Raw genomic sequence first — 25,616 nt, 5'->3', positions numbered from 1 at the left:
GTGTGTGTGTGCGTGCGTGTGTGTGTGTGCGTGTGAGAGCGTGTGTGTATGTGGGTGTGAATTGTGTGTGTGAGTTTGTGTGTGTGTGTGAGTGTGTGTGTGAGATGTGCGTGTGTGAGATGTGCGTGAGCGGGTGTGTGTGAGTGTGCGTGTGTGTGTGCGTGTGTGAGATGTGCCTGAGCGGGTGAGTGTGCGTGTGTGTGTGTGTGTGTGTATGCTGTGTATGTGAGTGTGTGTAGTGTTTGCTTGGTGAAATGGAGGCTGGGGTGACCAGTACTGACGGCAGCTACGAGCTGATTCACAGCAGACTGATGGTAACATGACTTGTACTCGCCCTGTCATCCACAGACACAGTTAGTTTTTACCAAAAATAGATTTATTCAAGTATTTACAATATTAAATTATTCAAAACACACCCACCCCCATAGAACAAATAGACAATAGGTGCAGGCGTAGGCCATTCGGCCCTTCGAGTCAGCACCGCCATTCAATGTGATCATGCCTGATCATCCCCAATCAGTACCCCGTTCTTGCCTTCTCCCCAGATTCTGCTAACCCTAAGAGCTCCATCTAGCTCTCTTTTGAATGCAACCAGTGATTTGTCCTCCACTGCCTTCTGTGGCAGAGAATTCTACTACTCTCTGGGTGAAAAGGTTTTTCCTCATCTCAGTTCGAAATGGCCTACCCCTTATTCTTAAACTGTGTGGCCCCAGGTTCTGGACTCCCCCAACATCGGGAACATGGCCTTCATAGGGAGAGGTCCTTCTGCAGTTGTACAGAGCCCTAGTGAGATCACACCTGGAGTATTGTGTGCAGTTTGGGTCCCCTAATTTGAGGAAGAACATTCTTGTTATTGAGGGAGTGCAGCGTAGGTTCACAAGGTTATTTCCCGGGATGGCGGGACGGACATCTGATGAAAGAATTGGTTGACTGGGCTTGTATTTTCTGGAATTTAGGATGAGAGGCAATCTTATAGAAACAAATAAAATTATTAAGGAATTGGACAGGCTGGATGCAAGAAAAAATGTTGGGGGAGTCTACAACCGGGGGTCACAGTTTAACAATAAGGGGTGGGCCCTTTAGGGCTGAGATGAGGAAAAACATTTTCACCCAGAGAGTTGTGAATGTGGAATTCACTGGATGTTTTCAAGGGAGAGCTAGATAGATATCACGGACACTCTCCTCCGCCTAGCGGAGCTGGTCCTTACCCTCAATAACTTCACGTTCGACTCCTCCCATTTCCTCCAAATACAAGGCGTAGCTATGGGCACACGCATGGGCCCCAGCTATGCCTGCCTATTTGTAGGTTACGTCGAGCAATCCTTGTTCAATACATACCAGGGCCCCATCCCCGACCTCTACCTCCGCTACATCGACGACTGCTTTGGTGCCACCTCCTGCACCCGCACACAACTGACTGACTTCATCCACTTCACCACGAACTTCCATCCGGCACTCAAATACACCTGGACCATTTCCGACACTTCCCTACCATTCCTTGACCTCACTATCTCCCCGGGAGGTGATAGACTTCTGACCGAAATACACTATAAACCCACTGACTCCCTGGAATATAGGATGAGACAACACTTATAGAAACCCTGCTTTATGTAAGGACTCCATCCCATCACACCCACAGGCTCCTGCAAGAAACGCCGCATCTGCTCCACGGATGAGGCGTTCCACACCAGGACATCTGAAATGTCCTCACTATTCAGGGAACGGGGGTTCCCCTCCACCCACCATAAATGAGGCTGTGCACCAGGGATGTCTTCCATACCCCGCAAGATAGAGCTCTCTCTCCCCATCCCCGCATATCGCAACAAGGGCCAGGATGTCCCCCTTGAAGGGCTGACCTTTCACCCCACCATGCCATGGTGGATGTACAAAAAGTTATCCTCCGTCAGTTTCGCCACCTCCAACGTGACCCCACCAATCGCCACATCTTCCGGGATAAATGCCTTTAACTTGATCTTATAGAGGTACAAAATCATGAGAGGAATAGATCGGGTAGATGCACAGAGTCTCTTGCCCAGAGTAGGGGAATCGAGGACCATAGGGCATTGGTTCAAGGTGAAGGGGGAACAGATTTAATAGGAATCTGAGGGGTAACTTTTTCACACAGATGGTGATGGGTGTATGGAACAAGCTGCCAGAGGAGGTAGTTGAGGCTGGGACTATCCCAATGTTTAAGAAACAGTTAGACAGGTACATGAATAGGACAGGTTTGGAGGGATATGGACCAAGCGTAGGCAGGTGGGACTAGTGTAGATGGGGCATGTTGGCCGGTGTGGGCAAGTTGGGCTGAAGGGTCCGTTTCCACACTGTATTCTCCTTGTCTCTATGACTGCATAGCAGTGTTAATGCAGATCAGATCTTTCATTCATTGTTCTTTATCTCACACCATCGCCGTCTATATCTCTCGTTTCCCTTATCCCTAACCAGTCTGAAGAAGGGTCTCGCCCCCGAAACGTCGCCCATTCCTTCTCTCCAGAGATGCTGCCTGTTCCGCTGAGTTACTCCAGCATTTTGTCTTTATCTTCGGTTTAAACCTGCACCTGCAACCATTAAACCTGTTGTCCGCACTTGCCTCAAGACATCAACCATCGTGCCAGTGCCCAAACAGTCAGCTACAGGGAGTCTCAACGACTTCCGCCCAGTGGCACTCACCCCTGTCATCGCGAAGTGCTTTGAGCGGCTGATCTTGCCTCACTTCAAAGCCAGCCTCCCCCCCACACTGGACCCCCATCAGTTTGCCTACTGGACCAACAGGTCTACAGAGGACATCATGTCTGCGGCCCTACACTCTGCGCTGACCCACCTGGACTACATCAGGTTGTTGTTCATTGATTTCAGCTCCGTCTTTAACACTGTCATCCCCGCCAGCTTGATCACCAAACTCAGCGGACTTGGCATCTCCACCTCCCTCTGCAATTGGACACTGGATTTCCTCACTAACAGACCACAGTCTGTTAGGGTCAATAACCTCACCTCCTCCACTATAACACTGAACACCGGCGTGCCACAGGGCTGTGTGCTCAGCCCTCTCCTCTACTCCCTCTTCACCCACGACTGCATCCCAAAGTACGGATCCAATGCCATTATTAAGTTTGCTGACGATACCACGGTAGTAGGACTGATCAGCGACAACGACGAGTCAGCCTACAGGGATGAGGTCCAGAACCTGGCACCCTGGTGTACCAACAATAACCTTGTCCTCAACTCCAAGAAGACGAAGGAAATTATTGTCGACTTCAGGAAGATCAGAGGGGGCAGACATACCCCCATCCATATAAACGGGACTGAGGTGGAGCGCGTCTCCAACTACAAATTCCTCGGGGTACACATCTCAGAGGATCTGTCCTGGTCCCTCAACACCTCCAAGCTGATCAAAAAGGCCTTTACTTCCTGAGGAGGCTCAAGAAAGCTCACCTGTCCCCCCAGATCCTGACCAACTTTTACCGCTGTACCATCGAAAGCATCCTGACCACCTGCTTCACGGTATGATACAGCAGTTGCACCGTAGCGGACAGGAAGGCACTACAACGGGTGGTGAACACCGCTCAGTACATCATCGGTGCCCCGCTCCCTGCCATGGATGCCCTCCACCGAAAACAGTGTCTGAGACGGGCCGGGAAGATCATCAAAGACCCCTCCCACCCTAACCATGGACTGTTTGCCCTCCTCCCATCAGGGAGGTGGTACAGGAGCCTCAGGTCACGTACTAGTAGGATGAGGAACAGCTTCCACAACAACACTATCACATTGCTGAACTCGGAGTCCCGCCGATAGATTTCTCCAGTCTCTCTGTCCACATTGTTTGCTTATTCTGTGTTTTTATTTCTATATTGCACTATTACTATGGACTGACGCTAAACTGCATTTCGTTGTACCCATACTTGTATCTGTGCAATGACATTAAAGTTGAATTGAATTGAATTGAATTGAATTGAATTGAATTGAATTGAATTGAATTGAATATGCAGTTCCTTCCTCTACGTTTTGCTTCGCTCCATAGATGCTGCTGCACCCGCTGAGTTTCTCCAGCACTTTTGTCTACCTTCGATTTTCCAGCATCTGCAGTTCCTTCTTATCCACGTTTTGCCTCTTAGTAAAGCTTGGCGCGGCTGTGGGCTGTGCGATTGCTGGTTTGCAAGTTCTCTCTCTCTCTCTCTCTCTGTGTCTCTCTGCAAGCAGTGATTCATGGCACAGGGTTTAATGCACATTCTCTGTCTGGTTGTGTGTGGTGGGCGGGCTGGTAAACACTGGTTGCCTGGTTACCTCACCGCACGGCATGGTTAATGCCATACGCCCACCATGAGGATGAGGGGGCATCTTATTGAAACATATAAGATTGTTAAGGGCTTGGACACGCTAGAGGCAGGAAACATGTTCCCGATGTTGGGGAAGTCCAGAACCAGGGGCCACAGTTTAAGAATAAGGGGTAAGCCATTTAGAACGGAGACGAAGAAACACTTTTTCGCACAGAGAGTGGTGAGTCTGTGGAATTCTCTGCCTCAGAGGGCGGTGGAGGCCGGTTCTCTGGATACTTTCAAGAGAGAGCTAGATAGGGCTCTTAAAGATAGCGGAGTCAGGGATATGGGGAGAAGGGAGGAACGGGGTACTGATTGGGGATGATCAGCCATGATCACATTGAATGGCGGTGCTGGCTCGAAGGGTCGAATGGCCGACTCCTGCACCTATTGTCTATTGTCAAACCTGCTCCCTTTGGAGGTGTCATCTGTCACGTACCCAGAGACAGTCTGAAGAAGGGTCTCAACCCGAAACGTCGCCCATTCCTTCTCTCCACAGATGCTGCCTGACCCGCTGAGTTACTCCAGCACTCGGTGAAACGTCACCTATCCATGTTCTCCACAGATGCTGCCTGACCCGCTGAGTTACTCCAGCACTCTGTGAAACGTCACCTATCCATGTTCTCCACAGATGTTGCCTGACCCGCTGAGTTACTCCAGCACTCTGTGAAACGTCACCTATCCATTTTCTCCACAGATGCTGCCTGACCCGCTGATTTACTCCAGCACTCTGTGAAACGTCACCTATCCATGTTCTCCACAGATGCTGCCTGACCCGCTGAGTTACTCCAGCACTCTGTACTATATATAACATTAAAAAAACACTTGGACAGGTACATGGATAGAATTTAGTTTAGTTTAGAGATACAGCGTGGAAACAGGCCCTTTGGCTCACAGAGTGCCTGCTGATCATAGATCACTCGTACACTAGTTCTATCCCACACAAACTATGGCCAATGTGCAGAAGCCATTTAACCTACAAACCTGCACGTCTTTGGAGTGTGGGATGAAACCGGAGCACCTGGAGAAAACCCACGCAGGTCACGGGGAGAACGTGCAAACTCCATACAGACAGCACCCGTGGTCAGGATCTGGTGCGGTAAGGCAGCAACTCTACCGCTGCGCCACCGTGCCACCATTTTGTATCTTCAAACCAAATTAAATATCTTGAATATTGGAGTTAAGTCCATGACAATGTGATATGAGAGAAAACATCATAAAATATTTTTCATCTTTTAAAAATAATATTTGAAGAAAGACTTTTAAAAAGTTTTTTAAACTAACGGATACTCTTTGTTTGTGGTCTCCTCTGCAGGATAATGACACTATGTGACGACAGGCCCTTAACTTAACGAGTTTGACATCGAGACAGCTGGTCCTGATGTTGACAGTAACCATGGGTAAGTTGATCGTTTTGTACGTGGAGAATGTGAGGACTCTCTGTCTTGTTACCCGGGTGTAGAGTTCTTAAACTAGAGGGCGCAGGCTGAAGGTGAGAGTGGAGAGATTTAAAAGGAAGTCGAAAGTAGACAAAAAATGCTGGAGAAACTCAGCGGGTGAGGCAGCATCTATGGAGAGCAGGAATAGGTGACGTTTTGGGTCGAGACCCTTCTTTAGACTGATGTGGGTGGGGGGGGGGGGAGAAGAAAGGACGAGGCGGAGACAGTGGGAGAGCTGGGAAGGGGAGGGGAAGGAAGGAGAAAGCAAGGACTACCTAAAATTGGAGAAGTCAATGTTCATACCGCTGGGGTGTAAACTACCCAAGCGAAATATGAGGTGCTGCTCCTCCAATTTGCGGTGGGACTCACTCTGGCCATGGAGGAGGCCCAGGACAGAAAGGTCGGATTCGGAATGGGAGGGGGAGTTGAAGTGCTGGGCCACCGGGAGATCAGGTTGGTTATTGCAAACTGTGCAGAGGTGTTGGGCGAAGGATGTCAATATCACCAACAACTTCTCTTGGATCACACATATTGAAGCAACGACCAAGAAGGCACACCAACGCCTCTACTTCCTTAGAAGGCTGAGGAAGATCGGCATGTCCCCAACAACTCTCACCAACTTCTACAGATGCACAATGGGAACCACTCTATCTGGATGCATCACAGCTTGGTTTGGGAACAGCTCCATCCAAGACCACAAGAAATTGCAGGGAATTGTGGACGCAGCCCAGACCATCACACAAACCAACCTCCCTTCCATTGACTCCATCTACACCTCACGCTGCCTCGGCAAGGCCAGCAGCATCATCAAGGACCAGTCGCACCCCGGCCACTCCCTCTTCTCCCCTCTCCCATCGGGCAAAAGGTACAGAAGTGTGAAAACGCACACACCTCCAGATTCAGGGACAGTTTCTTCCCAGCTGTTTTCAGGCAACTGAACCATCCTACCACAACCAGAGAGTAGTCCTGAACTACTATCGACCTCATTGGTGACCCTTGGACTATCCTTGATCGGACTTTACTGGCTTTACCTTGCACTAAACGTTATTCCCTTATCATGTATCATCTACACACTGTAAATAGATTGATAGTAATCATGTATTGTCACATGTCCGTGGAACTCATTATGACAGACGGCTGGATGTTTTTAAGGCAGAAATAGATAAATTCTTGATTAGTACGGGTGTCAAGGGTTATGGGGTGAAGACAGGAGAATGGGGTTAGGAGGGAGAGATAGATCAGCCATGATTGAATGCCAGTGTGGACTCAATGGGCCGAATGGCCTAATTCTGCTACTATTTAGAAACATAAAAACATAGACAATAGGTGCAGGAGTAGGCCATTCGGCCCTTCGAGCCTGCACCGCCACTCAATGTGATCATGGCTGATCATCCAACTCAGTATCCCATACCTGCCTTCTCTCCATACCCCCTGATCCCTTTAGCTACAAGGGCCACATCTAACCCTCCTAAATATAGCCAATGAACTGGCCTCAACTACTAAGTTCTTGTGAACCTGTGTGGACTGGTCAGCATGCAACAAAAAGCTCTTCGCTGTAACTTGGTACACGTGGTAATAAACTAAACAGAACTGACCAACTGAGCATTGTGAAGAGGGATATATATATATATATATATACACAGATTGCATAACTTTCCATGACTGCCTTGCCACCGTTCCTTTGGGATGTCATTATCTACGGACAAGGCTCCCACCGCCCACTCCAATGTGGATACAAGGAAGAATGTGGGCCCCCCTCACTAACCCTACAGGATACATCCACATTCCCACTTAGATAAACACGCCACTCTGAATAACACGGAAGGTGCTCTCATCTGTGTGGCAACAGTTTACCGTTACTTCACTTTAGCGAAAGGGGCAGTCATGGTGGCTCAGCGATAGAGTTGCTGCCTCTCAGCGCCGGAGACCCGGGTTCGATCCCGACTATGGGTGCTGTCTGTACGGAGTTTGTACGTTCTCCCCGTGGCCTGCGTGGGTTTTCTCCGGGTGCTCCGGTTTCCTCCCACACTCCAAAGACGTGCAGGTTTGTAGGTTAATTGGCTTGGTATAAATGTAAATTGTCCCCAGTGTGTGTGTAGGATAGTGTTAGTGTGCGGGGATCGCTGGTCGGCATGGACTCAGTGGGCTGAAGGGCCTGTTTCCGCACTGTATCTCTAAACTGAACTGAAGAAACAGACCACCCTGGTCACCTTCTGTGCGTCCTCTTCTGCCAAGTTGAACTAGTCTCCCTCTGCCTGCAAGTGATCCATCCACATCTATTCAACTAACCAAAGTTCTATAAATAGACAATAGACAATAGGTGCAGGAGTAGGCCATTGAGCCCTTCGAGCCAACACCGACATTCAATGTGATCATGGCTGATCATCCCCAATCAGTAGCCCGTTCCTGCCTTCTCCCCATATCCTCTGACTCCGCTATCTTTAAGAGCCCTCTCTAGCTCTCTCTTGAAAGTATCCAGAGAACAGGCCTCCACCGCCCTATGAGGCAGAGAATTCCACAGACTCACAACTCTTTGTGAGAAAAAGTGTTTCCTCGTCTCCATTCTAAATGGGTTACTCCTTATTCTTAAACTGTGTGTGGCCCCTGGTTCTGGACAGAGTGTACAAGCCCAGCCGCTCCATTCTCTCAGCATATGACAGTCCCGCCATCCCAGGAATTAACCTTGTAAACCTACGCTGCACTCCCTCAATAGCAAGAATGTCCTTCCTCAAATTAGGGAGCCAAAACTGCAGGTGTGGTCTCACTGGAGCTACATCATGGATTCATGACTCTTGTACTCGATGTCCCACCTCTCAAGGCAAGCATATCATTTGCCTTCTTTACCACTTCACCGACTTATGTTGCCACTTCAGTTTAGCTAATTGTCACATGTACCGAGGTACAGTGAAAAGCTTTTGTTGCGTGCTAACCAGTCAGCGGAAAGACAATACATGATTACAATCGATCCGTTCACAGTGTACAGATACATGATAAAGGAATAACGTTTAGTGCAAAGAAAAGCCAGCAAATCAATCAATCAAATCAAGAAGTCATTGGTTACATAGAGGCCATTTGCAGGCCATTTGGCCCAACTTGTCTATGCTGTCGACAATGCTCCATCTACACTTGTCCCACCTGCCCGAGTTTGGCCCATATCCCACTAAACCTTTCCTATCCATGTACCTGCCCAAGAGTCTTTTGAAAGTTGTTATAGTCCCAGCCTCACCTACCTCCTCTGGCAGCTCGTTCCATACACCCACCACCCTCTGGGTGACAAAGTTGCCCCTCAGGTTCCTATTAAATCTTCCCGATCTCACCTTAAACATCTGGTTGCAACAGTTTGGAAATGCTGCCATTTTGTTAGCACTCTTAGAAACATAGACAATAGGTGCAGGAGTAGGCCATTCGGCCCTTCGAGCCAGCATCGCCATTCAATATGATCATGACTGATCATCCACAATCAGTACCCCGTTCCTACTCTTTCTCCCCATATCCCTTGATTCCGTTAGCCCTATGAGCTAAATCTAACTCCCTCTTGAAAACATCCAGTGAATTGGCCTCCACTGCCTTCTGTGGCACAGAATTCCCCCGATTCACAACTCTCTGGGTGAAAATGCACTCTGTCCAAATTGCCATGCCGTTCACAGCTGGATGTTACTCACCCAACCTGCAAGGTAGATAAAAATGCTGGAGAAACTCAGCGGGTGAGGCAACATCTATGGAGCGAAGGAACAGGTGATGTTTTGGGTCGAGACCCTTCTTTAGCGATGGAATGAGTTTCTCCAGCATTTTTGTCTACCTTCGATTTTTCCAGCATCTGCAGTTCCTTCTTAAACACCCAATCTGCAAGTTCACTGGACTAGAGAGGAATGTTGCTCTTATTTAACCACTGAGTCAGCTGCTCCTGCAGATGAGCTGCATCCACTCCAACGTTTATCAGTGAATGATGATGGACCACGCCCACGAGCGCAGTTAGCAAACGCAAAGTTCACGGGCGTGGACTGACACGGGATCTGTGGGAGTGTACAACAACCCAAGGTGTTCTGCAGGAGACAATAACACAGACTCTGCAAAAACGGGCACGGTGGCGCAGCGGTAGAGTTGCTGCCTCACAGCGAATGCAGCGCCGGAGACCCGTGTTCCATCGCGACTACGGGTGCCGTCTGTACGAAGTTTGCACGTTCTTCCCGTGACCTGCATGGGTTTTCTCCGAGATCTTTGGTTTCAATAGACAATAGACAATAGGTGCAGGAGTGGGCCTTTCAGGCCTTCGAGCCAGCCCCGCCAATCAATGTGATAATGGCTGATCATCCTCAATCAGTACCCCGTTCCTGCCTTCTCCCCTCTAAGTCACGCTCCCACACTCCAAAGACGTGCAGGTTTGTAGGTTAATTGGTTTGGTAAATGTAAAATTGTCCCTAGTGGGTGTAGAATTGTGTTAGTGTGCAGGGATTGTTGGTCGGCACGGACCTGGTGGGCCGAAGGGCCTGTTTCCATGCTGTATTTCTAAGCTAAACTAAACTAAACTCTCACCAACTTCTACAGATGCGCTGTGCAAAGCATTTTATCGGGATGCATCACAGCTCGGTTCGGGAACAGCTCCATCCAAGACCACAAGAAATTGCAACAAAATGTGGACGTAGCCCAGACCATCGCACAAACCAACCTTTCTTCCATTGACTCCATCTCACTACTGCCTCGGCAAGGCCAGCAGCATCATCAAGGACCAGTCTCACCCCAGCCACTCCCTCTTCTCCCCTCTCCCATCGGGCAAGAGGTACAGAAGTGTGTAAACGCACACACCTCCAGATTCAGGGACAGTTTCTTCCCGGCTGTTATCAGGCAACTGAACCATCCTACCCCAACTAGAGAGCAGTCCTGAACTACTATCTACCTCATTGGTGATCCTCGGACTATCTTTAATCGGACTTTACCTTGCACTAAACGTAATTCCCTTTATCCAGTATCTGTACACTGTGGACAACCTGATTGTAATCATGTATTGTCTTTCCGCTGACTGGTTAGCACGCAACAAAAGCTTTTCACTGGACCTCGGTACACGTGACAATAAACTAAACTAAACTAAACTAGTAGCTAGCGGATACACATAAAAAGCTGGAGTAACTCAGCGGGACAGGCAGCATCTCTGGGGGGAAGGAATGGGTGACGTTTTGGGTGGAGACCCTTCTTCAGACGGAGACTTGCGCTGTTGCGCTTTGCATGTTTATTGTGTAGACGGTACAAGCTGCTGCTACAGCTGGGCATTGGTTGCATGTCCAGAGGATATTGGTCTATCTGCTGGGTATTAATTATCTCGTTGCCTCTCTTGCTTGGCAGATGAGCAGGAAGCCCTGAACTCCATCATCAAAGACTTGACTGCTCTGGGCAAGGGCCGGAAGTTGCTGGATTATGACATCGAGAAGAAACAGGTCAGGTTCACTCACATGGAGACGGACAGCATTTAAATACAGCTGGGCAAACAGGCCCTTCGGCCCAACTCACCCATGCTGACCCAGATTCCCCATTTCAGTGGTGTTATGGGGAGAAGATAGAGAGAGAGATAGATCAGCCATGATTGAATGGCGGAGTAGACATGATGGGCCGAATGGCCTAATTCTGCTCCTATCACTTATGACGTCATTATATAATCTAGTCCTTTTTGGCCAATATCCCGCTGGAACTTTTCTATCCATGCACCTGTCCAAGAATCTTTTAAATGTTATATTATTTTACCCACCTCGTATATCTTTAGATTAGTTTAGAGATACAGCACGGAAACAGGCCCTTCGGCCCACCGGGTCCGCGCCGACCAGCGATCCCCGCACACGAACACTATCCTACTCCCACTAGGGACAATTTTTACATTTACCAAGCCAATTAACATACAAACCTGCACGTCTTTGGAGTGTGGGGGGAAACCGGAGCACCCGGAGAAAACCCACGCATGCCACAGGGAGAACGAACAAACTCCGTACAGACAGCACCCGTAGTCGGGATGGAACCTGGCTCTCTGGCGCCGTGAGGCAGCAACTCTACCGCTGCGCCACCATGACCGCCCATATCTCCTTTAGACAATAGGTGCAGGAGTCGGCCATTTGGCCCTTCGAGCCAGCACGTCATTCAATGTGATCATAGCTGATCATCCCCAATCAGTACCCCGTTCCTGCCTTCTCCTCATATCCCCTGACTCCGTTATCTTTAAGAGCCCTATCTAGCTCTCTCTTGAAAGCATCCAGAGAACCGGCCTCCACCGCCCTCTGAGGCAGAGAATTCCACAGACTCACCACTCTCTGTGAGAAAAAGTGTTTCCTCATCTCCGTTCATGAGACATTAGAGATGCAGTGTGGAAACAGACCCTTCATTACACTAACCAGCGACCCCCACACACTAACATTATCCAATCCATGAAAAAGACTTCAGGGACAGTATAGAAATTAAAGAGAAGAAGTACAACGTAGCAAAGATGAGCGGGAAGCAAGAGGATTGGGTAACGTTTAAAGAGCAACAGAAGATAACCAAAAAGGCAATATGGGGAGAAAAGATGAGGTACGAGGGTAAGCTAGCCAAGAATATAAAGGAGGATAGTATAAGCTTCTTTAGGTATGTGAAGAGGAAAAAATTAGTTAAGACCAAAGTTGGACCCTTGAAGACCGAAAAAGGTGAATTTATTATGGGGAACAAGGACAATGGCAGATGAGTTGAACAGGTACTTTGGATCCGTCTTCACTAAGGAGGACACAAACAATCTTCCTGATGTACTAGTGGCCAGAGGATCTGGGGTGACGGAGGAACTGAAGGAAATCCACATTAGGCAGGAAATGGTGTTGGATAGACTGATGGGACTGAAGGCTGATAAATCCCCAGGGCCTGATGGTCTGCATCCCAGGGTACTTAAGGAAGTGGCTCTAGAAATCGTGGATGCATTGGTGATCATTTTCCAATGTTCTATAGATTCAGGATCAGTTCCTGTGGATTGGAGGGTAGCTAATGTTATCCCACTTTTTAAGAAAGGCGGGAGAGAGAAAACAGGGAATTATAGACCAGTTAGCCTGACATCGGTGGTGGGGAAGATGCTGGAGTGAATTATAAAAGATGAGATAGCCGAACATTTGGATAGCAGTAACAGGATCGGCCCGAGTCAGCATGGATTTACGAGGGGGAAATCATGCTTGACTAATCTTCTGGAATTGTTTGAGGATGTAACTAGGAAAATGGACAAGGGAGAGCCAGTGGATGTAGTGTACCTGGACTTTCAGAAAGCATTTGATAACGTCCCACATAGGAGATTAGTGGGCAAATTTAGGGCACATGGTATTGGGGGTAGAATGCTGACATGGATAGAGAAGTGGTTGGCAGACAGGAAACAAAGAGTAGGGATTAACGGGTCCCTTTCAGAATGGCAGGCAGTGACTAGTGGGGGTACCGCAAGGCTCGGTGCTGGGACCGCAGCTATTTACAATATACATCAATGATTTAGATGAAGGGATTTAAAGTAACATTAGCAAATTTACAGATGACACAAAGCTGGGTGGCAGTGTGAACTGTGAGGAGGATGCTATGAGAATGCAGGGTGACTTGGACAGGTTGGGTGAGTGGGCAGATGCATGGCTGATGCAGTTTAATGCGGATAAATGTGAGGTTATCCACTTTGGTAGCAAAAACAGGAAGGCAGATTATTATCTAAATGGCGTCAAGTTGGGAAAAGGGGAAGTACAACGGGATCTGGGGGGTCCTTATTCATCAGTCTATGAAAGTAAGCCTGCAGGTACGGCAGGCAGTGAAGAAAGCGAATTTTGGCCTTTAGAACAAGAGGAATCTAATATAGGAGCAAAGAGGTCCTTCTGCAGTTGTACAGAGCCCTAGTGAGACCACACCTGGAATATTGTGTGCAGTTTTGGTCCCCTAATTTGAGGAAGGACATTCTTGCTATTGAGGGAGTGCAGCGTAGGTTTACAATGTTAATTCCCGGGATGGCGGGACTGTCATATGCTGGGAGAATGGAGTAGCTGGGCTTGTATACTCTGGAATTTAGAAGGATGAGAGGGCATCTTATTGAAACATATAAGATTATTACGGGTTTGGACACGCTAGAGGCAGGAAACATGATCCCGATGTTGGGGGAGTCTAGAACCAGGGGCCACAGTTTAAGAATAAGGTGTAAGCTATTTAGAACGGAGATGAGGCAAACTTTTTCTCACAGAGAGTTGTGAGTCTGTGGAATTCTCTGCCTCACAGGGCAGTGGAGGCAAGTTCTCTGGATGCTTTCAAGATAGAGCTAGATAGGGCTCTTAAAAATAGGGGATCTTTAAATCAGGGGATATGGGGAGAAGGCAGGAACGGGGTACTGATTGTGGATGATCAGCCATGATCACATTGAATGGCGGTGCTGGCTCGAAGGCCTGACTGGCCTCCTCCTGCACCTATTGTCTATTGTCAAACAAGCACAGTTCATGGTCCATTCTCAGTACCTTGACTTCCACAAGAGTCTGGAGCTGATGCGCTACAATGCTGAGAACTATATTCTGCATTCTGTATCTTCCCCTTTTCTCTACCTGTTGTACTGGAGTTGGACTGGATTGTAGTTATGTATAGTGTTATCTGATCTGATTGGACATCGTGCAAAGCAAAAATGTTCCGTGTAGCACAGTACAGGTGACAATAATAAGCCTGTACATAAACTTAAATAGCAGGAAACAAAGAATGGCTTCACAGACCACACTCCCCACCATTGTAGATGTAGCCCAGTCCATCACACACACCACACTCCCCACCACTGTAGATGTAGCCCAGTCCCACACACACACCACACTCCCCACCACTGTAGATGTAGCCCAGTCCCACACACACCACACTCCCCACCACTGTAGATGTAGCCCAGTCCCACACACACCACACTCCCCACCATTGTAGATGTAGCCCAGTCCCACACACACCACACTCCCCACCACTGTAGATGTAGCCCAGTCCATCACACAGACCATTGTAGATGTAGCCACCATCCCACCACTGTAGGTGTAGCCCAGCCCAGTCCCACACACACCACACTCCCCACCATTGTAGATGTAGCCCAGTCCCACACACACCACACTCCCCACCATTGTAGATGTAGCCCAGTCCCACACACACCACACTCCCCACCATTGTAGATGTAGCCCAGTCCCACACACACCACACTCTCCACCATGGTAGATGTAGCCCAGAGCCACACACACACCACACTCCCCACCACTGTAGATGTAGCCCAGTCCCACACACACCACACTCCCCCACCATTGTAGATGTAGCCCAGTCCCACACACACCACACTCCCCACCATTGTAGATGTAGCCCAGTCCCATCACACACAGCCCCACACTCCCCACCATTGTAGATGTAGCCCAGTCCCACACACACCACACTCCCCACCATTGTAGATGTAGCCCAGTCCATCACACACACCACACTCCCCACCATTGTAGATGTAGCCCAGTCCCATCACACACACTACACTCCCCACCATTGTAGATGTAGCCCAGTCCATCACACACCACACTCCCCACCATTGTAGATGTAGCCCAGTCCATCACACACACCACACTCCCCACCATTGTAGATGTAGCCCAGTCCCACACACAGACCACACTCCCCACCATTGTAGATGTAGCCCAGTCCATCACACACACCACACTCCCCACCATTGTAGATGTAGCCCAGTCCCACACACAGACCACACTCCGCACCACTGTAGATGTAGCCCAGTCCCACACACACCACACTCCCCACCATTGACTCCATCTCCACTTCACGCTGCCTTGGGAAAGCAGCTGAAATAATCAAAGACTTGTCCCTGTCCCACCCTGGTCATTCCTTCTTCTCCTTCGTCACTGTCCTGGTAGAGTTGCTGCCTCACAGCGCCAGAGACCTAGATACCATCCTGACTGCGGGTGCTGTCTGTACGGAGTTTGCACGTTCTCCCCGTGACCTGCATGAGTTTTCTCCGGGAGCTCCGGTTTCCTCCCACACTCCGAAGATGCACAGGTTTGTAGGTTAATTGGCTTGGTGTAAATGTACCTTGTCCCCAGTGTGTGTAGGATAGTGTTCATGTGCGGGGATCGCTGGTCGGTGCGGACTCTGTGGGCCGAAGGGCCTGTTTCCGCGCTGTATCTGTAAACTAAACTCCCTTCCCTCTCAGCACCACTGCCGTTCACAGTCACTCATAACATTCCGCTGTTATCAGTGGACTCTGGCTGTGGTTGCAGGGATGGTATGTCCTGCTTCACAGTATTATTTATCTCTGACTGTTATTTTGAAGAGCAACCAAGACACTTTCCCAGTTTCAGAAATAGTTTCCTATGGAAAAAAATACCGCCTTTAAACATATGTTATCTTTGATTCGGAGCAAACTTTTCCATCAGTATTGACAGGTCAGGAGAGGGAGAGGGAGAGGGGGAGGGGAGGGAGAGAGGGATGGAGAGGGAGGGAGAGAGAGAGAGGGATGGAGAGGGGGAGAGGGGTGGAGAGTTAGATGGAGGGGGAGAAGGAGGGAGGGAGGAAGGGAGAGAGAGTGGCCTCGTTTTTACAGTTTCCTAATTCTTCCTTTATCTTTCATCCCATGAGGAAAGAGGTTTCATGGATTTTTATTTTAATGTTTAGTTTTTAGTTTAGAGATACAGCGCGGAAACAGGCCCTTCGGCCCACCAGGTCCGCGCCGTCCAGCGACCCCCGCACATTAACACCATCCTACACACACTCGGAACTATTTGCAATTTTACAGAAGCCAATTAACCTACAAAATGTACGTCTTTGGAGTGTGGGAGGAAACCGGAGCATCAGGGAAAAAAACCCACGCAGGTCACGGGAAGAACGTACAAACTCCGTACAGACAGCACCCGTGGTCAGGATTGAACCCGGGTCTCTGGCGCTGTGAGGCAGCAACTCTACCGCTGTGCCACCGTGCCGCCCAAATGCAAAGTTTAATGTAATCGCCCGTGCTCAATGTCTCCTGTAAAGTTGCGGACACTCGCGATGATTCCGGGTCTAATGCTCTCTCCCGAGTCGGGTTCAGTAAACCACTGGGCGGAACACTGGAGTCGAAACCGTTCTTTATATGTATACAACACGGCATGGCCGGTCTCGGACCCACTCACTCGAGCCCTCAGCAGCCTGGCGTAAACAGAACGGCGTCTATTCAGTACGACGCAGTAGAAACATATTCGGTGATGTCACCCCTCTGGACCAATCGCAGATACCGGCGGGTAGATACACAAACAAAGTGGAAACATAAATCTACCCTTAACCAATCACAGGCACGGGACAGACTTACTGGCAACAGATGGGTCACATGGGCAGAAGCTTCCTGGAGCTTCTTCAGAGGTCCAAACTTTGTGGCGACAGGTGGGTCACATGGATCTCCAGCACCCGTGCAGTGTATTATTGACAATAGACAATAGGTGCAGGAGTAGGCCATTCGGCCCATCGAGCCAGCACCACCATTCAATGGCTGATCATCCCCAATCAGTACCGCGTTCCTGCCTTCTCCCCATATCCCCATGACCCCACTATCTTTAATAGCCCTATCTAGCTCTCTCTTGAAAGTATCCAGAGAACCGGCCTCCACCGCCCTCTGAGACAGAGAATTCCACAGAATCACCACTCTCTGTGAGAAAAAGTGTTTCCTCGTCTCCGTTCTAAATGGCTTACCCCTTATTCTTAAACTGTGGCCCCTGGTTCTGGACTCCCCCGACATCAGGAACATGTTTCCTGCCTCTAGCGTGTCCAAACCCTTAACAATCTTATATGTTTCAATGAGATTCCCTCTCATCCTTCTAAACTCCAGAGTGTACAAGCCCAGCCGCTCCATTCTCCCAGCATATGACAGTCCCGTCATCCCGGGAATTAACCTTGTAAACCTACGCTGCACTTCCCTCAATAGCAAGAATGTCCTTCCTCAAATTAGGGGACCATAAACTGCACACAATACTCCAGGTGTGGTCCCGCTATGGCCCTATACGACTGCAGAAGGACCTCTTTGCTCCTACGCAGTTGAGACAGGTGGGTCACATGGGCAGAAGCTTCCTGGAGCTTCTTCAGAGGTCCAGACTTTGTGGCGACAGGTGGGTCACATGGGGTCTCCAGCACCTTGCAGTGTATTGTCACCATCAGTGAAGCCCAGTCTTTCAAGACACCTTTTTCTCACAGAGTGGTGAATCTGTGGATATTCTCTGCCTTTCACATGAGGGCGGATAGACTCGGCGGTGTACTCGCTGGAAAGATTTCAAGAGATCACTTATAGAAAGATACAAAAGTCTTAAGGGATTGGGGAGGCTAGATGCAGGAAGATTGTTCACTGATTGGGGGATGATCAGAACATGGGTCACATTGAATGGCGGGTTAGCTCGAAGGGCCGAATGGCCTCCTCCTGCACCTATTGTCCATTGTCACCTTCCCCAAGCTAATAACAATCTATTCTACATTCTCCTTGAGTATCATCACCTCCGGATATTTTTAAGGTGGAAGCTAGCAGATTCTTGATTAGTGCTGGTGTCAGGGGTTGTGGGGAGAAGGCAGGAGAATGGGGATAGGAGGGAGAGATAGATCAGCCACGATTGAAGGGCAGACTAGACTCGATGGGCCGAATGGCCTAATTCTGCACCTATCCCTTATGAACTACGAATATATAACGTGAAAAGCAGTTGTCCCAACACTGACCTCAGCGGATCACCGCTAGTCACTTTTTTCTATGAATCTATTAATCATTTCTCGATCTTTTCAGGAGGTGAGGATCAAATTTGAACACAATGGGGAAAAACGGTAAGATGCACTTCTAAATTATTTTGCAATTAATTCTTTCAATGTCTTTCAAAATGACGGACCAGGGATTCATGTGCAAGGGCTTTTCTCTCCAACGATTTTAAAGTGGACTTTTGGAACGGAGATGAGGAAACACTTTTTCTCACAGAGAGTGGTGAGTCTGTGGAATTCTCTGCCTCAGAGGGCGGTGGAGGCCGGTTCTCTAGATGCTTTCAAGAGATAGGGCTCTTAAAGATAGCGGAGTCGGGGGATATGGGGAGAAGGCAGGAACGGGGTACTGATTGGGGATGATCAGCCATGATACATAGATATACCGGTGTTACTCGAAGGGCCGAATGGCCTCCTCCTGCACCTGGAGTAACTCCATTGGTCACCTTCCCAAGCTGGATAACAATCTATTCTGACGTTTCACAGAGTGCTGGAGTAACCTCAGCGGGTATTTTTTAAGCATCTGTGCTAGCAATTCTTGATTAGTGCTGTTTCAGGGAGTGTGGGGAGAAGGCAGGAGAATGGGGAGGCAGAGATAGATCAGCCACATGGATAGGTGACGTTTCACAGAGTGGGCCGTAACTGACCTAATTCAGGCAGCATCTCCCTTATGAAACAATATATAGGTGACGTTTCACAGTTGTGCCAACACTGTACCTCAGCGGGTCACCGCAGTCATTTTCTGTGGACATTATATGGATAGGTGATCTTTTCAGGAGTGCTGGAGTAACTCAGAACACAGGCAGCATCTGTAAGATACACATGGATAGGTTGCAATTTTCACAGAGTGCTTTCAAAACCCGGACCAGGGATTCAGGCAGGGCTCTGTGGAGAACATGGATAGGTGACGTTTTCACAGAGTGCTGGAGTAACTCAGCGGGTCAGGCATGCAGCATCTCTGTGGAGAACGTGGACAGGCACAAAGTGCTGGAACACAGAGTGCTGGAGTAACTCAGCGGGTCAGGCAGCATCTGTGGAGAACATGGATAGGTGACGTTTCACAGAGCGCTGGAGTAACTCAGCGGGTCAGGCAGCATCTGTGGAGAACATGGATAGGTGACGTTTCACAGAGTGCCGGAGTAACTCAGCGGGTCAGGCAGCATCTGTGGAGAACATGGATAGGTGACGTTTCACAGAAGGAATGGGTCGAGACCCTTCTTCAGACTCGGGGATGTTAATTCAAACTTGCATCCCTGCACTAGATGAGGTGGTCAGACTGAGAGGGAGAGATAGATCAGCCATGATTGAATGGCGGTGTAGACTCGATGGGCTGAATGGCCTAATGTGTTGTTTACAGAGTCATGCAATTCTGCAGTCCAGTGAAGATGAAGGACATCCAACAGAAGGTGAAAGATGCCTTTGGGCAGCAGTTGGACTTACACTTCATTAACAACGAGGTATGCCTGCTGTAAATACTCCGCATGAGTAGTTAGTGATCAGTGTCAAACATTACACCCAGAGTCACTGGTGAAGCCTTATCACTTAATATCAGCGATGTCCAATCATCCAGAGTGTTTAATGTTCTTATGTATCAAAATTTATATGTTCCATAGACATAAACTCTTGATTAGTATCAAGGGTGTCGGGGGTTACGGGGAGAAGGCAGGAGAATGGGGTTAGGAGGGAGAGATAGATCAGCCATGATTGAATGGCGGAGGAGACTTGATGGGCCGAATGGCCTAATTCTGCCCCTATCACTTAAGACCTCATGATATTATGACCCCTTCTGTTAGAAGAGATGGAAGAATGGAATGTTGGCACTGGGGTGGTTGGGAGGAGGAAAGGGGGGGGGGGGGGGGATGGGTGAATGGGGGGGGGGGGGGGGGGGATGGTGAATGGGGGGGGATGAGGGGGGAATTAGGGAAAATGAGGGGGGGGTTGGATTTGATTGAATGGTGGGGGGGATGAGGGGAAATGAGGGGGGAGGGGTTGAATGGGGGGGGGAGTTAGAATGAAGATGAATGAGGGGGGGTAGAATGAGGAGGGGGGGAATGAGGGGGAGAATGAGGGAGGGGGAATGATGAAGGGGGAACCTCATTGATACGTACCGAATAGTGAAAGGCTTGGATAGAGTGGTTGTGTCTCTGAAATGTCTCTGGAAATCAAACGTGCAATGTGTTTGAAGTTATGGATTAGTTTGGACATCCTCTGAGCTTTTGTTTGTCTGTTGGTGTTTGTAAATTGTTGAGCAGGTTCGCACTCACTTGCGATGCCAGAATGAGCTGGACGCTGCCATTGAGCGCTTGGACCCAAACTCCAGTCTGAAAACCTTGAGGATTTTGCTCTTGCCTCGAAAGACCACCCACGTGAGTCCGTCAACATGCTGTTTCATCGGTTAGACTTAATTCATACGTTCACAAGTTGTAGGAGCAGAATTAGGCCATTCGGCCCATCGAGTCTACTCCCCCATTCAATCGTGGCTTATCCATCTCTCCCTCCTAACCCCATTCTCCTGCCTTCTCCCCATAACCCCTGACACCCGTACTAATCAAGAATCTATCTATCACTGCCTTAAATATATCTACTGACTTGTGGCCCCCACAGCCTTCTGTGGCAATGGATTCCGCAGATTCACCACCCTCTGACTAAATAAATTCCTCCTCATCTCCTTCTTAAAGGAATGTTCTTTAATTCTGAGGCTGTGACCTCTAGTCCTAGACTCTCCCACCAGTGGAAACATCCTCTCCGCATCCACTCTATCCAGGCCTTTCACAATTTGGTATGTTTCGATGACGTTTTCCCCCTCATCCTTCTAAACTCCACCGAGTTCAGGCCCAGTGCCGACATTCCATCTTGTCTAACAGAAGCAGTCACGGTGGCACAGCGGTAGAGTTGCTGCCTTACAGCGAATCCAGCACCGAAGCCCCGGGTTCCATCCCGACTATGGGTGCTGTCTGTACGGATTATGTATGTTCTCCCCGTGATCTGCGTAGGTTTTCTCTGAGACCTTCAGATTCCTCCCACATTTCAAAGACGTGCAGGTTTGTAGGTTAATTGGCTTGGTAAATGTAAAAATTGTCCCCAGTGTGTGTGGGATAGTGTTAGTGTGCGGGGACCCGGTGGGCCGAAGGGCATGTTTCCGTGCTGTATCTCTAAATTAAACTAAAAAGTGATTGGAGCAGAATTAAGCCATTTGGCCCATCTAGTCCACTCCGCCATCATGGCTGATCTATCTCTCCCTCATAACCCCATTCTCCTGCCTTCTCCCCATAACCTCTGACACCCACACTGATCAAGAATCTATCTATCCTATCTATCCTATCTATCCTATCTATCCATCCCATCCCATCTATCCCATCTATCCATCCCATCTATCCATCCCATCTATCCATCCCATCTATCCATCCCATCTATCCATCTATCCATCTATCCCATCTATCCATCTATCCCATCTATCCATCCATCCATCTATCTATCCATCTATCTATCCATCCATCCATCCATCCATCCATCCATCCATCCATCCATCCATCCATCCATCCATCCATCCATCCATCTATCCATCTATCCATCTATCAAAAATATCCACTAATCGTCCTGGAGTTGGCAAGATAGTAGTTCCTCCAGGGATGATGTCCTGTTTTGGAGCATGAGGGGGTGGCCCGGTGGCCCAGCGGTAGAGTTGCTGCCTCACAGCGCCAGAGACCCGGGTTCCATCCTGACTACGGGTGCTGTCTGTACGGAGTTTGTACGTTCATCCCCGTGACCTGCTTGGGTTTTCTCCGGGTTCCCTGGTTTCCTCCCACACTCCAAAGACGTACACACAGGCTTATAGGTTTATTTGGCTTCAGTTAAAAAAAACATGTACATTTTTCCCACGGTGCTAGTGTACGGGGCAATCGCTGGTTTACCTCAGAAGGCTGATCTCCGCCTACTAATCCCATTTTCCTGCCTTCTCCCCATAATCAAGAATTTGTCTATCTCTACCTTAAAAATATCCACTGACTTGGCCTCCACAATCTTGTGGCAATGAGTTCCGCAGAATACCGTATTTCCCAGCGATGAAGACGCCATATTTTACCCTAAAATATGGCCTGAAACTGTACCTGCGTCTTGGAGGCCGAAGGTTAGATTGTTAGCCAATAAAGATAGACTTGGTTGTAAAAGGACAGCACCGCTGGGGGAAGTTCCTTCCATGGAAACATAGAAAATATGTGCAGGAGGAGGCCATTCGGCCCTTCGAGCCAGCACCGCCATACATTGTGATCATGGCTGATTGTCCCCTATCAATAACCCGGTCCTGCCTTCTCCCCATATCCCTTGATTCCACCAGCCCCTAGAACTCTATATAACTCTCTCTTAAATCCATCCAGTGATTTGTCCTCCACTGCCCTCTGTGACAGGGAATTCCACAAATTCACTGGCCCGGGTCAGTACAGCCTGGGCCGCCCGGGGTAAAGTTGTGGGAAGGGCAGGAGCGTTGAGAAGGAGGGGGTCGGGGATCATGCCAGCAACTCGCTCAGTAGCTCGGGTGGCTGCAGGTGCGTCTCCATTGCCGGGAAATACGGTAACTACCCTCTGACTCGAGAGGTTCCTCCTCACCTTCCGCCTCAAAGAACGCCCACAACCATCTCAACTTCAGTGCTGTCATTTGCAAACCTTAATATAGTTTCTTCTCTCTGTAATTCTGCCAGGTGAACGGTAAACCCTCTGAGAAGCTGCCTGAGATTCGGATGAGCAAGTCTATGGGAGACCTACTGGGATCGTCGTACAACGGCAATGAACGCCATCGCAAGCTGTCAACGGGTGAGGCCCCTGCGATATTTATATTAAAGATAGACACAAGATGCTGGAGTGACTCAGCGGGACAGGCAGCATCTCTGGAGGGAAGGAATGGGTGATGTTTTGGATCGGACTGAGAGTCAGGGCAAAGGGAGAGACAGAGATAAGGAAGGGTAAGGTGTGAAAGTGACAGATCAAAGCAGATGATGCTGAAAGAAATACAGATTGGGGAGGGAGGAGGGGAGGGGGGTGGGGACAGGAACATGGATTTGACAAGTTCAGAGGGATATTGGCCAATTGTGGGCCAAATGTGGGCAGGTGGAACTAGTGTAGATGGGGCAGGTTGGTCAGCATGGGCAAGTTAGGCTGAAGGGCCTTTAGCATGCTGTTTCACTCTGTGTGTCATGCAGGCTAGGGGTACAGGAGGCAGGACTGGTCAATGGTGGATTAGTGCGGGTGTCAGGGAGTAATGGGGAGAAGGCAGGAGAATGGGGATAGGATGCAGAGATAGATCAGCCATGATTGAATGGCGGAGTAAACTTGATGGGCCGAATGGCCTGATTCTGCTCCTATCAAATGAACGTATGACATTGTTCTGTGCAGGCCTGGGCTCGATGCCTCGGAGTTTCTGAGCCGCGAGGGTCTATAATCCTTGTTGTGTTTGTGCTTGCCGCAGGTTCGCTGCAGAATGGCCGCAGTTCCCCTCCCCCCGGGAGCGTACCTGAGGGTCAGCAGCAGTTTGTCCGGCAAGGGTCATTCACCAGCATCCACAGTGAGGGCGAGTTCATCCCCGAGACGCTGGGACTAAACGTGAGCTGTCCCTCCACACTGACCGAGCTCCAGACTGCGTCGAGCCCAGCCGATCCCAGCCGACCATGTGTTGATCCCCGACCCCGATGATCCCCGACCCCGCGATGATCCCCGACCCCGGGATGATCCCCGACCCCGCGATGATCCCCGACCCCCGCGATGATCCCCGACCCCGACCCGCGCTGACCCTGACCCCGCGCTGACCCTGACCCCGCGCTGACCCCGCGCTGACCCCCGACCCTGCGCTGACCCCCGACCCTGCGCTGACCCCCGACCCTGCGCTGACCCCCGACCCCGCGCTGACCCCCGACCCTGCGCTGACCCCCCGACCCTGCGCTGACCCCCGACCCTGCGCTGACCCCCGCGCGGACCCCCGACCCTGCGCTGACCCCCGACCCTGCGCTGACCCCCGGCCCCGCGCTGACCCCCGACCCCGCGCTGACCCCCGACCCCGCGACCCCCCGACCCCGCGCTGACCCCCGACCCCGCGCTGACCCCCACCCCTCGCTGACCCCGACCCCGTGCTGACCCCCCGCGCTGACCCCAACCCCTCACCCCGACCCCCCCCCGACCCTGCGCTGACCCCCCCTCGCTGACCCGACCCCTTGCTGACCCCACGACCCTGCGCTGACCCCCCCCCCCGACCCCCTGCTGACCCCCCGACCCTTTTGCGCTGACCCATCCCATTCAACATTCATCGTGTAAAAGTAATGGATGATGTCACAGAGAGGAGGGATTTCCTCGGTTAGAGGGTGGTGAATTTGCGGTAGAGTTGCTGCCTCACAGCGCTGGCAACTCGGGTTCGATCCCGACTTTGGGTGTTGTCTGTACGGAGTCTGCACGTTCTCCCCGTGACCCGTGTGTGTTTTCTCCGGTTGCTCCGGTTTCCTCCCACACTCCAAGGACGTACAGATTTGTAGGTTAATCGGCTTGCTTAAAATTGTCCCTAGCGTGTGCAGGGTTGTGTTAGTGTGCGGGGATCGCTGGTCGCGCGGGCTCGGTGGGCCGAAGGGCCTGTGTCCGCGCTGTATCCCTGAACTAAAAGTCAAACTGCAGTGGGTTGGGAGTTGTTCCCGTCAGTGTTGAACCTGATGCTGACGCTGAGGGTTTGCTGTTGTTTCTGGTTGCAGATCCACGACCCGTACAGCAGTGCTGAAGCCTCACTGTCTGGAAGCTGCCAATCGCTGGATAGATCAATAGACAGGTAGGCGAGAGGTACAGAGTATGGAAACATGGCAAATCTGTGGAATCCACGGTTACAGACAGCCGTGGAAACTGTTTGGATGTTTCCACCAGTTGGAGAGTCTAGGACTAGAGGTCACAGCCTCAGAATTAAAGGACGTTGTTTTCGGAAGGAGATGCGGCGAAATTTCTTTAGTCAGAGGGTGTTGAATCTGTGGAATCCTCTGGCACAGAAGGCTGCAGAGGCCACAAGTCAATGGATATATTTAAGGCAGAGGGGGATAGATTATTGATTAGTACGGGTGTCAGAGGTTATGGGGAGAAGGCAGGAGAATGGGGTTAGCAGGGAGAGATAGATCAGCCATGATTGAAT

The 25,616-nt window shown here is 50.0% G+C and overlaps 1 protein-coding gene across 3 annotated transcripts in view; it reads left to right on the top strand.

The window, feature by feature from the left end:
• Positions 1 to 25,616, top strand: part of LOC129715132 (mitogen-activated protein kinase kinase kinase 3-like) — a 71,735-nt gene that overhangs the window by 23,728 nt on the left and 22,391 nt on the right. For 2 of the 3 annotated variants that reach the window (XM_055664997.1, XM_055664998.1), the window contains 8 exons: positions 5,629 to 5,713; positions 11,090 to 11,181; positions 18,504 to 18,541; positions 19,827 to 19,926; positions 20,722 to 20,835; positions 23,164 to 23,275; positions 23,928 to 24,061; positions 25,192 to 25,265. In XM_055664997.1, coding sequence (XP_055520972.1) covers positions 5,695 to 5,713; positions 11,090 to 11,181; positions 18,504 to 18,541; positions 19,827 to 19,926; positions 20,722 to 20,835; positions 23,164 to 23,275; positions 23,928 to 24,061; positions 25,192 to 25,265 — 683 coding nt within the window. In that variant the 5' untranslated portion in view covers positions 5,629 to 5,694. Of the gene's footprint in view, positions 1 to 5,628; positions 5,714 to 10,227; positions 10,530 to 11,089; positions 11,182 to 18,503; positions 18,542 to 19,826; positions 19,927 to 20,721; positions 20,836 to 23,163; positions 23,276 to 23,927; positions 24,062 to 25,191; positions 25,266 to 25,616 lie in introns of those variants that run through there. The other variant, XM_055665000.1, reaches the window with a different exon arrangement.

This window comes from Leucoraja erinacea, unplaced genomic scaffold (genome assembly GCF_028641065.1).
Source record: "Leucoraja erinacea ecotype New England unplaced genomic scaffold, Leri_hhj_1 Leri_102S, whole genome shotgun sequence".
NCBI classification, from domain to species: Eukaryota; Metazoa; Chordata; class Chondrichthyes; order Rajiformes; family Rajidae; genus Leucoraja; species Leucoraja erinaceus.
The sequence above is the reverse complement of the archived record's forward strand: the minus strand, read 5'-3'. Positions and strand labels throughout refer to the sequence as shown.